The sequence below is a fragment of the Rhinichthys klamathensis genome, unplaced genomic scaffold, assembly GCF_029890125.1.
Source record: "Rhinichthys klamathensis goyatoka isolate OS25496 unplaced genomic scaffold, OSU_Roscu_1.1 h1tg000178l_1, whole genome shotgun sequence".
In the NCBI taxonomy this organism is placed as follows: domain Eukaryota; kingdom Metazoa; phylum Chordata; class Actinopteri; order Cypriniformes; family Leuciscidae; genus Rhinichthys; species Rhinichthys klamathensis.
The window spans coordinates 1,867,408-1,880,331 of NW_026606707.1; the positions used below are offsets into that span (position 1 = coordinate 1,867,408).

Genomic DNA, 12,924 nt, shown 5'->3' on the forward strand with positions numbered 1-12,924 from the left:
TTCAACAAAGAATCCTGAAAATATCACGGTTTCCAAAAAATGTTTTCAATATTGATCATTTTTAGAAATGTTTCTTGAGCATCAAATCAGCATATTAGAATGATTTCTGAAGGATCGTGTGACACTGAAGACTGGAGTAATGATGCTGAAAATTCAGCTTTGATCACAGGAATAAATGACATTTTAAAACATATTTTAAATAGCTCTTTCAAAAGACTACAGTTACGAAAGAGACCAAAACATTGCTAACGGGAATAGACATTCAATTAATTCCATTTCATTTCATGAACAGAACCAGTCGTCAAAAAAAAAAAAAAAAAAAAACCATAGAGGCTTACGTTTCAAACATCGGTTTCTCTAACTCCTGACCATGAAGAAGTAATTGACTCCCATTTAAGATTTCTCAGCCTTGGCTATGGCTTTTCACAGAGGTGTGGACATCACTTAGTGATGGCACATCATAAAAATTTTATCCTCTGGTCCCAAATTTGCCCTGCTGAATTATTCATTGACTTTACTGCAGTCCAACTAAAAATAGACACTTCTTGTTTCTCCTTAGCTTAAAGGCTTACGCTGCATACTGTAGTAAAGCTAATGATGAGAGCATGTCCTGAGATTCCCAGCAGTCACTTTGACAATGATCTTTCTGCAGATGAGTTGCACATCATTTATCAGCGCACCTGTCACAATTCCCAGCAAACAGAATGAACAGAATTTGAGGCCTGAGTCGCATAACATCTGTTTATTCAATAGCATTAACGGATGAGTTTCATTTTCAAGCTCCTATCTGCACTGTTTGTGATCAAATAAATCTAATCCTGCAGAAAAGTAAGAAGAAATCTCATGGTCTTCTCAAACAGCTTTATCTACTCACTATTAGATTCTGTCATACCTACTCACCTAATTAGATCTGAATATCCAGTCTTTTAATACTTTATTTATAACCGATAAATAATGTGACACTCCGTTTACAAGACACCGTTTTCAACTAAAAACGGAAGCGTTTTGGCCTTTCATTTACATGACAACGGCGATTTGGGGGCCTGAAAATCTTTTTTTTTTTTTTTAAGTGCAAGTTTGAAAACGATACCGTAATTGCCCTGGTGTTAACTACAAAAACGCGAATTTGTGAAAACGGTGACGTCATGCACTTGCATGTCTTTAGGCGCATAGTGTTTCTTTACAAAGCGACGTCGCCAACTACTGGCCTGACAGCAGAATACAGAGTTTTTAACGACGTTGTCGTCTGCATGCGAAAGACCCAAAGGAAAAACATTTTCGTTTTTTTAGTACATCTTTGTCCTGTAAACATACCCTTAAAGGGGTGATGAACTGAGAAATCAAGTTTTCCTTGAGCTTTTGACATCTAAGAGGTCATCATATTATAAGAATATCCTGTAAGTTTCAGAACTGAAAACGTCCTTGTTAGTCCAATAAAAGCTTTTATTGACACCAGGCTCAGCAAACGACTCGTTTTTCAAAGTGGGGAACTATGACGACAAAGAGGATAAAACACCACCCCCGCAGAAGAAGATCGACGCCTACTTCAACACGGACGGTTTAGCCCCGCCCACCGATTCGCGCATTACACGAAACTCATTATAATATGCAAAACTGTTATCCACTCACAGCAGTGGGCGTTTACTTCCAAGTCTTCAATGCTAGACGCCCATAAAAACCGAGCGTTTTTGAGCTAGGCTCAAAACTAGGGTAGAAAATAGCCTATTACTTATTCATTTTGATGTTTTTGAATGTAAAAACCAAGCGAACATCATAAGTTGACCTCAGACAACAATATAAAAAAATGTAAAAAGCCAGTTCATGACCCCTTTAAAAGAAAAAGTTCTTTACAGAACTTTAAAGGGTTCTGTCTGACACTTCATCGAACTTTTTAGGGGTTCCCATTGTACCATCATTTTATTGATTTAGTTTCAATTAATGAATTTAATTCATTTTTAATTTTAATTAAATGAATGAATTAAACAGCTCGTAAACATACTTTATCATTAGAAAAAAAAAATATCCCATTAAACAGTGTTATGCAATCATTTAAGGCATTTCTCCTAATATAGAACCTTTTTGGCATAAAGGGTTCTTTAAAGAGCAGGCGTAATGATATGACGCAGCGCCTGAAAATAGGCCACCTTCCGTCAACACAACGGAACTATTTTCAGGCGCTGCGTCATATCATTGCGCCTGCTGCTCATGGTACGACAGTAAAGTTTCTTGATTATTACGCAGATTATTTCGCAACTTTACATTTTCCGTCGGTCTTAGTGCACGATGTAACTACAGAAGAGTCAAGTTTTAAATAGGAAAAATATCGAAACGCTTTGGTCATTTTTATTTTTAAAAAATGCTAATGGTCTTGTCCACTTCAATGATGTATGCTAAGCTATGCTAAAAGTGGTACCACCAGAACCGGAGATCGGCTGAATGGATTCAAAAACGGTAAAACTCAACAGTTTAACTCTGGGGGAGTTGTAAAATGAACCTATTTCCAAAAAAAGTGGAGTATCCCTTTAAAACTGAGTCAAGAACCCGAAACCCATTGAACCTTTTTTCTAAGAGTGTGCTTGGATGTAACTTGAGCACAGATTTTTATTTAAATGAGAAACCGAAAGCTTTTCTGTGGTCAGACTGCAATAAATAAATAAAACAAAAAAGTAGGATAACAAAAAAATGTAGCATGCAAATGCAGCAGGTTAGGAAACCAAGTGACCTTTTCTAAGGGTTTTGCTCCCATATACATATTTATGGGAGCATATTTATTCCTTATAAATATTACGGTATAAGGGTCAGCCAGTTCCTGTATGCCATCTTAGAATTCACAACAGCTATGCAAAATGTATTGCAAACTACCCTGAAAAATGTCATAATAACTCACATCTGAGAGACTTTAACTTTAATTCTAAATGACATCATTCCAAAAGTTTTATGCATTCAAATAAATCTGTTTCACATTTACATGGATCTATCAAAGCCATGTACGCAAGTGTGCACAGATTAGATGTCTAATCTGTCTGGTTTCTGGATCAAGCACAAATTTAATTACATCTCCCAGTGACACATGAGTAATGGCGTCAAACTGAAGTGATTTAGGAGCAAGCGAGGCTAAACGACGATAACTGTAGAGAGCTTTACCACGGTTAATAGAAATATGAATGAGAATGTGTAGGTTATATTCCCAGCATCAGTACAGCATTACAAATGATTCCACTGAGCTAAATAACCACGGTCACAGATGCGCAGCCTCATAAAACACGATTAAAACGGACAAAAACAGGCCCTGAATCTTTGAATTGTCATGTTGCTGTAAGATGTGCATTTGAGGAGTGTATTAAACTGGCCTACCAACATTTTGCACACATTTTGGAGCTCTGTGTTACTCCCTAAATGTTAAGAAGTTAAGTTATACTGCATATCTTACAGCTTTCACAAAATGCAACACAAGTGCAATGGTAATAGCATGTGTTTTGGTGATATATCAGGCACTACCATAGTATTCTTTAAAGTACCTCTTGGAGTGCCATGCAAACACCTTGGTACAATAAAATAATCATTCAGTAGCAAAGTACCTTCTGAATTCAATCCCTGTACAATAGAACATCAACAGTTTTGGAGGGGTTGCCAAGTCTCTGGATTTAAATTCTGGCATCTTTTCTCTAATATAATCATCTCACACAGTGACACTATAGTCATACTGTACTAGATTTGTGTGAAAATTAGAAACAAACTTGCTACACTGTAAAAATGGAAAGATAAGGCACCATTTTGGTTCCTCAGCTAGCATGTTGGCAGAACCCTCTGAAGAACCATCTTGTCAGGGTATACTTTAAATATAATATTGCATACTCAACACAAGGTTCATAATAGTACCTTAAAGGGATACTCCATTTTTTTTGGAAATAGGCTCATTTTACAACTCCCCCAGAGTTAAACTGTTGAGTTTTACCGTTTTTGAATCCATTCAGCCGATCTCCGGTTCTGGCGGTACCACTTTTAGCATAGCTTAGCATACATCATTGAAGTGGACAAGACCATTAGCATTTCTCAACAAACAAAAAATGACCAAAGAGTTTCGATATATTTTTCCTATTTAAAACTTGACTCTTCTGTAGTTACATCGTGCACTAAGACCGACGGAAAATGTAAAAGTTGCGATTTTCTAGGCTGATATGACTAGGAACTATACTCTCATTCCTGCGTAATAATCAAGAAACTTTACTGCCGTACCATGAGAGCAGCAGGCGCAATGATATGACGCAGCGCCTGAAAATAGGCTACCTTCCGTCAACACAACGGAACTATTTTCAGGCGCTGCGTCATATCATTACGCCTGCTGCTTTTTTTTAGAAATGCTAATGGTCTTGTCCACTTCAATGATGTATGCTAAGCTATGCTAAAAGTGGTACCGCCAGAACCGGAGATCGGCTGAATGGATTCAAAAACGGTAAAACTCAACAGTTTAACTCTGGGGGAGTTGTAAAATGAGCCTATTTCCAAAAAAAGTGGAGTATCCCTTTAAGCGTAAATATTATTACTCTAAGGAACTAATATAATTTGCTTCTTTTAAGGTACAAACTGTCCATTTAAGGGTACAGCCCCAGTGGCAAGCTATTTTCCACCATTTGTTTCCACTTTGAAAGAGCTTCAAATATATATTTCAAGTGATTTCACCCTTTTCTTTATAATGGGGTTACTGGTTGAATCATCTTTAGCACTTTTAGAAACGCATGGGTTCCAATTTCTAAGTTCTTCAGTAAACTGGCCTTTCTGAAAAGGTGCCTAGAGCTTTCTAAGGCAGGGTTTCCCAAAAGGGGTTCACAAGTTGATCTATCTAAATCTAATAATGACATAAAATATAAACTTAAAATAAATAAACAGGGCACGATACATAGCTTTGTGACATAGCTTAGTGCGGTTTTCAAATCAAAGGCTGATATAAAGGCTGTGTTTCAAAAAGAAGCGCGGCACTGTGTTTACGCGAGCAGTTTGGGATTGGTGTGATTGGTTGAACTCCATTTCTGCATGTGCTGAAAGTTTGATATGCATTTTGGAATGTAACGTGCACTAGGTTTACTCTATTTACACATTTGCATGATTTCCAAAATCTTTGGAGACAGAAGTTTACAGCATTTCAGACGTATTCCACCAAAATAAAAGCTCAAGGATTCAATTTTTTTTAAAAGCTTGAGGGTATTGAAGTTTGAAAATGGAGAATTTAAAGGAGTGGTTCACATTAAAATGAAAATTAGCCCATGATTTACTCACCCTCAAGCCGGTGTATATGACTTTCTTCTTTTAGACGAATACAATCGGAGTTATATTAAATGTCCTGGCTCTTCCAAGCTTTATAATGGCATTGGATTGGAACCAACAGATTGAAGTTTAAAAAAGTGCATCCATCTGTCATAAACGAACTCCACACACAGTTTTGGGGGGTTAATAAAGGCCTTCTGAAGCAAAGTGATGAGTTTGTGTAAGAAAAATATTCATATTTAAAGCTTTATAAAGTAAATTAACTAGCTTTCGGCCAAAAGGTTTGCGTTTATATAATATATATATACATATATATATATATATATACATATATATATATATATATATATTATTGTTAATATATATACTTATATATGTGTGTGTCTGTGTGATATACATACACACACACACACATACACTCACCGGCCACTTTATTAGGTACACCTGTCCAACTGCTCGTTAACACTTAATTTCTAAGCAGCCAATCACATGGTGGCAACTCAGTGCATTTAGGCATGTAGACATGGTCAAGACAATCTCCTGCAGTTCAAACCGAGCATCAGTATGGGGAAGAAAGTTGATTTGAGTGACTTTGAACGTGGCATGATTGTTGGTGCCAGAAGGGCTGGTCTGAGTATTTCAGAAACTGCTAATCTACTGGGATTTTTACGCACAACCATCTCTAGGGTTTACAGAGAATGGTCCGAAAAAGAAAAAACATCCAGTGAGCGGCAGTTCTGTGGGCGGAAATGCCTTGTTGATGCCAGAGGTCAGAGGAGAATGGCCAGACTGGTTCGAGCTGATAGAAGGGCAACAGTGACTGAAATAACCACTCGTTACAACCGAGGTATGCAGCAAAGCATTTGTGAAGCCACAACACGCACAACCTTGAGGCGGATGGGCTACAACAGCAGAAGACTCCACCGGGTACCACTCATCTCCACTACAAATAGGAAAAAGAGGCTACAATTTGCAAGAGCTCACCAAAATTGAACAGTTGAAGACTGGAAAAATGTTGCCTGGTCTGATGAGTCTCGATTTCTGTTGAGACATTCAGATGTTAGAGTCAGAATTTGGCGTAAACAGAATGAGAACATGGAACCATCATGCCTTGTTACCACTGTGCAGGCTGGTGGTGGTGGTGTAATGGTGTGGGGGATGTTTTCCTGGCACACTTTAGGCCCCTTAGTGCCAATTGGGCATCGTTTAAATGCCACGGCCTACCTGAGCATTGTTTCTGACCATGTCCATCCCTTCATGGCCACCATGTACCCATCCTCTGATGGCTACTTCCACCATGTCACAAAGCTCTAATCATTTCAAATTGGTTTCTTGAACATGACAATGAGTTCACTGTACTAAAATGGCCTCCACAGTCACCAGATCTCAACCCAATAGAGCATCTTTGGGATGTGGTGGAACGGGAGATTCGCATCATGGATGTGCAGCCGACAAATCTGCGGCAACTGTGTGATGCCATCATGTCAATATGGACCAAACTCCCTGAGGAATGCTTCCAGCACCTTGTTGAATCTATGCCACGAAGAATTGAGGCAGTTCTGAAGGCAAAATGGGGTCCAACCCGTTACTAGCATGGGGTACCTAATAAAGTGGCCGGTGAGTGTATATGTATATATATTCATACATTCATGACACACACACATTTATTTATTTATATATATATATATATATATATATATATATATATATATATATACATTACACACATATATAAACAAACTTTTATGTTAGATGCAATTAACCATGATTAATCAATTTGACAGCACTAATAATAATATAATAATAATTATTATTATTATCATTCTATTTTTATGCAAAATATAAACATTAATTATAAATATATATATAAATATTAAATATTTTATTTATTTACTTGCACTTCATGTGACCTTTAACCAACATCAAAAAATTGTGAACATGCAAGTGTGTCATTAAATTAATTAAATATTAACTTAAAATCGTAGGGGGTACTTCAAATAAAAAATTTTATGTCTAAGGTGTTTGGCTGAAGAAAAACAAACAAAAGCTGCTCTAGGGGGTTCTGCAAATGTCACAATCCGAGGAACCACAAACGGTGCCTCAAGCATCTCTTCATTTTTACTATAGTATAAGAAAATGAATTCTGTTGGACTTTTAAGCCAGAGCAATGATTTTAATATCCATTGTGCATATTTCAAACATATGACAGTAAGCACGAATGCATAAATCTGAATCTGCATGTTAGTTATCAGATGCTTGACCATTTAAAATGCTACACTTGCTTCTGCAAACCAACAACACAAGAGCACAAAGCCGTATCCTATTTTTCTGTAAATTCCTACAGTATAAATAATCTTGTTTTTATTACGGATGGAAAGACCATTTACAACAACAGACGTTAATCTTACCACACTTCCATTTGTGACCTGTGCTTTTAATTTTAATATCTCAAGAGCAAGGTGATAGGTTGTGGTCTCCACTGTTCCTCAATGATTTGCTGAAAGCACATGATGCCCTTGGCAACACAAAGTTGCTGCCTCCTCTATTTCAGCAGGGTAAACAAACCATACTAATACATATAGGTACGTTCAAAAAATGAATCATACTTCTGATTAATCTCTCACTTATTAAGCATATCACAGTTTGTGCAGTTGTTGCTAACATTAATAAACCATGCAGAAATTCCCAAGGGCAATATTTTTTTTTCCACGTCTGGATGCAAATATATAGCCTACATTTTAAACTTTAATTCCCATGTATTGCAGCTGGGAATGAACACTCCTGCAGCACACCTTCCATTGAAGATTAATGTTACAAGTTGTCCATGCGGAGAAAAACTGACACCATACAAGGAAGAATACATGTAGGCTACAGTTCATCAAGTACGCTTTCAACAGCAACTTACCATAATACGCAGACGGGACTTGGGATTTTCTTGCCATCGCAGTGTGGACGTATGTTGCTGGGTTTGCAGGCGCAGGTTGGTTTGAAGAATACAGTGTCGCTCGCCAAAATCCAAGTTTAATAGATTCCCTCACGCGACTAACACGTCAGTGATGTTTACAGCGGAGCGTCATCAAACGTGCGGAGCGCGCGCACCGCTCAACATACTGTCACTGTAGTGAGCCAGTCCAGCATCAAAGGCTGGGTAAAGGTGTACAAAATAAAACCAACAAAGGTGTAGTTATCCAGTCTGGGACCGCACAAGCTGTCTGAAGAGCGATATGTCCATATTATAATTGGACTGAAATTTAATTTAGAAAAAAAAAAAAAAAAACATTTAGTAGGCTACTAACTTTCTTTGTGATGCTGCATTCACGTACAGTCAGAGATGCATGGAAATTTATCTAAAATAAAAATAAAATAAAAATACTGTGTGGAAAAATGTATTTAAATACAAATACAAAATACTGTATGAAAATTTTTTATTTAAATACAAATACAGTATTTTGAATGTATTTAAATACAAATTAGGCTACATTTGATTTTTTCCAAAGGCTTTAAAATACAAAATAGTATTTTGTATTTCAATTACGTATTTTAAATACATGCATCTAAAATACTGCCCATCCCTGCGTACACTATAGCCCAATTCTCCAAATAAAGACTGCAGTTACTTGCACATTTATGTGACACATTATAGGCAGAGCTTGAATGCAAGCTTATTTGGCCAGTGTATTTGTGTACGGGATAAATGAAGCTGTCCGTGAAGATAATGTTTTGAATGTCTCATACGCGTGACTTTAGCGCGACCTAGTGGCAACAAGCTACATTGCATCATCGAGGTACAGGGGTTGGACAATGAAACTGAGACGCTACCAATATAGTGTTGGAGGTTTACGCGCGGCCTGGTGGCCAATATTCACTGATTTTACATTCCATCAGTTAGACCAGGGTGTGGAGGTTGAATTAGCTGAGCAATAGCATGGTTGTACATAAAATATTGCAATCCACACTAATGGTAGACAGAGTTCAAAAGAGGACAAATCTTTGTTTTGCGTCTTGCTGGATCATCTGTGGACAGGACAGCAAGTCTTTGTGGTGTATCATGAGCTATGGTATCCTGGGTAATGTCGGCATGCCACATCCAAAACCACATCCAACTGTCGACGCAAGAGGTAGCTGTCAGGTACTAACCTGGACTGTCTCCAAAAACATAAAACCGCAGCTGTCCAAATCACTGCAAAATTAAATGCGCACCTGTTTCCACCAAAACTGTTTATCAGGAGCTCCAGAGACAATATTCCAGCCCGTTCTCATCCCAAGGCGTCATATACTGATATCTAACGCACATGGCACCCTTTAGCGTCAATATGAGACGCAGATATATGACGCCTCCTAGTGGTCTAACCACCCTAAAGGCCAATTTATACTTCTGCGTCGGGTGCGCGCAGTAGGTACGGCGTAGCATACGCACAGACGCGTACCATACGCCGTACCCTTCGCCGTAACCTGACGCGCACCTCCTCAAAAATGTAACTACACGTCGCGACGACGCGGACCGCAAGATCTGTGATTGGTCGGCTTGGTAGCATCGCGTTTCCTCCTATGCATTTCCGGCGTGTTCTTCTGCACCGCCCGCCATTTTTAAATTCTAAGTACAGCGAAACTGTTAAAAAAACTAAAAATTGACCTTTTCCACCTCGATAAGCTCCAACTCCAACATGATCTGCTCTCTTTCAGTCGCCATTGCTTGTAGTAACCTAAACTCAAAACAACCGCGAGGAATCTTCTTCTTCTTCTTGCCGCGAGGAATCTAAACACAGTGGAACATTAAAACCCTCCGCCGCCAACTAGCGTTTCGGCGCTGTACTGCAGAGCAACGCAGAACTAAACGCAGAAGTATAAATGCTCATGACGGCGTCGCCTACGTGCGTAGCCTACGCCGTACACTACGGCGTACACTCGACGCAGAAGTATAAATTGGCCTTAACACTACCCCAGACCTAAACCTCCCCATAACCGAAGCGTGTTATATAGACGCTAAAGGATGCCATGTGCGTCGGATGTAGACGCTTTGGCAAAAGCGTCAGTATATGACGCCTTGGGAATGAGAATGCGTTGAATATTCATGGTTGGGCTGCTATAACCAAACCTTTGGTCACTTGTGCCAATACCAAAGTTGGGTTTCTTTGTTGCCAACAGTGCATATCTTGGGCTGTGGTCAATGTGAAACATGTATTGTTCTCTGATGTGTCCACCTTCACTGTCTTTCCCGTATCTGTGGGAGTTACGGTGTGGAGGAGCCTCATAGAGGCTTACAGCCAGACTGTTGCTGCCCAGAATGAAGCACATGGGTGGATCACTGATGGTTTGGGCTGCAATATCATTCCCTACTGTGCTTAATGGGTCCGTTACTGCCAAGGACTATCGAACCATTCTGCAGGTTCATGTGCACCTAATGGTTCAAACATTGCACCCTGAAGGGGTGCCATGTATCAGCATGATAATGTACCAATACACACAGAAAGACTTGAATGGCAGAATAGTTTGATGAACACGAAAGTGAAGTTTAACATCTACCATGGCCTGCACAGTCACCAGACCTAAATATTTTTGAACCACTTTGGATTTTTGGATTTGGTATTTAGGAGGAGCAAGTCAGAAAACGTTTTCCTCCACCAGCATCAATTTTTTTAAATTATTATTATTTTTTTCATTTTTGCTTTTACTCCTAAATTACATAATCTCAAATGACGTAAAACACACAGCCCTATGATTTAGCTGAACTCTGCATTTAAATGACATTGCATTTCACGAAAAGTGATTTTTTTATTTTTTTATTTAAACAATATCGAGCAAGACAAGGCTGCATGTAAACAAAAGCAGCACTGATATTCGTGTGTGACTTTTACAAGTGATTTTATCCAGTTACCCATTGCTAACATATATTGACCAGTTAGTCCATATATTTATCCTTTGCCAATGAAAATAGCTGCACGCAAGACTTGACTAGACCAGAGGTGTCCAAACTCGTCCTGCAGAGTTTAGCTCCAGCTTGCCTCAACACACCTGCCTGGAAGTTTCTATCCCTAGTAATACCTTGATTAACTGGTTCAGGTTCATGTGTTAAATTAGGGTTAGAGCTAAACTTTACAGGACAGTGCCCCCCCAGGAGTAGAATTGGACACCCCTGGACTAGAATATTTAAGTATTTGCTCAAAGTAATCATTCTACACCACTCCAGGTTTTTATTCCAGCACACTGTTAAGAGAAACCCGACTCCGAGCGATGATTATGAAAAAAAAGAAAGAAAAAACGGTGCTCTGTCTTTCAAAACCTGTTCTTCCTTTCAGGCAAAATTACTAATCCGGTTGCAAAAAAATATATAAATGTCCTAGGAAAGAAACTGCTCTGCACTGCTTACATAAGTTGTACTAAATAACACCATTCATGGAACGTCAGTTCCGGCCACTTATCAAATTATTGTGTAGAATTTAATCTAGACTGTAAACATGAAAATAATCAATTTAGGGCTCCTCAAACTGATACCTGGGGAATCTCGTCACCCTTTTGAAAGTGCTTCAAATATCTTTTTGTGTATTTCAATATAAGCTCCAAATTTTCCCCTAGAGATTCTCCAGTAGGTCTAATATTATTATAATATGTTTATTTAATAACTTATCTGCATTAGTATTAAAAAAAAAAACATCCTGAGAGAAATAAGCCAAACCAAGCATAAAGCGGTTAAATCAGATTTTTATTTTATAATATCCTCCCTCATGTGCTGGGCTGGTGCTGTGCTTTGAATATCTTTTCTATCTGATGAGCTGTGGAATGAGGTGCTGCGATGGCAAACAATAAATTGAAAATCTATTTCTTTCTCCCTGAAGGCCTCATGTTTCTGCTCTCTATCCAAAATCTCAAATGCAACCTTAGCAACCGAATCAAATCTCTGCTCTCATTTGTGTGGAGGGTCATAAAGGGCCAAACCTGAGACATGTCAATCACTTTAAGCAGCTGGTAAAAGGTGGTCTGTGCCTTAGACGTGGCATTTTGAATTGGGTTGTCCATTCCCTGTCTTGCATTACTGCGGGATTGCAAATTGAAAGCTGCATAAAAATGCTACAATGTCTTCTCTAATAGCTCAGGATGTAAAATGTTATTTAATATGGTATATTTAAAGGTAAATTCTGTGTATTTTTGTCTTGGCATTAGAGCTATTTATAGGGCCGAAACAATTCAGAGCCAGTTGCTTTTATTTATTACAAACACATGGTTAAAAGGTTTGCAGACAGAGCTACACCATCACACATTAATGCAATACTTGTTTGTCTAAAGTCCCAGTAAGAAAAACAGTTTTCTCTTTGAGAGGCAGTTATAATATCACAAACAATGCTTAACAACACTAGATGGTGCCATATGCATGCAAATCTAGGATCCTATCCATTAAAAGGGAGAGCTGGTCATTTTGCAAGCCTCAAAGCAGTCTATCAAAGCTCAAACAAAACAGTTCCAGCAGCATAATTAAATTCTTATTAAACTAAATCGGCACGCTGTTATTTTTGACAGCTTAAGAAAAAAAAAGAAAAAAGAACTTACAGAACAATTTCTGGCACAAACAGGGGTAAACACAATAAATAAAATGTAAATATTTCACACTTATTCAGTCATGTGTACCACTATAGCACAATTAGGCCTACATCTGACATTGTTGTTACT

At 38.3% G+C, this 12,924-nt stretch overlaps 1 protein-coding gene across 1 annotated transcript in view; it reads right to left on the reverse strand.

Moving 5' to 3' along the window:
- slc44a5a (solute carrier family 44 member 5a) overlaps positions 1-8,508 on the reverse strand; it is a 100,630-nt gene extending 92,122 nt beyond the window's left edge. Inside the window, exon 1 of the mRNA XM_056260828.1 lies at positions 8,168-8,508. Coding sequence (XP_056116803.1) covers positions 8,168-8,204 — 37 coding nt within the window. The 5' untranslated portion in view covers positions 8,205-8,508. The remainder of the gene's footprint in view (positions 1-8,167) is intronic.
- Between the last annotated feature and the right edge of the window lie 4,416 nt (positions 8,509-12,924).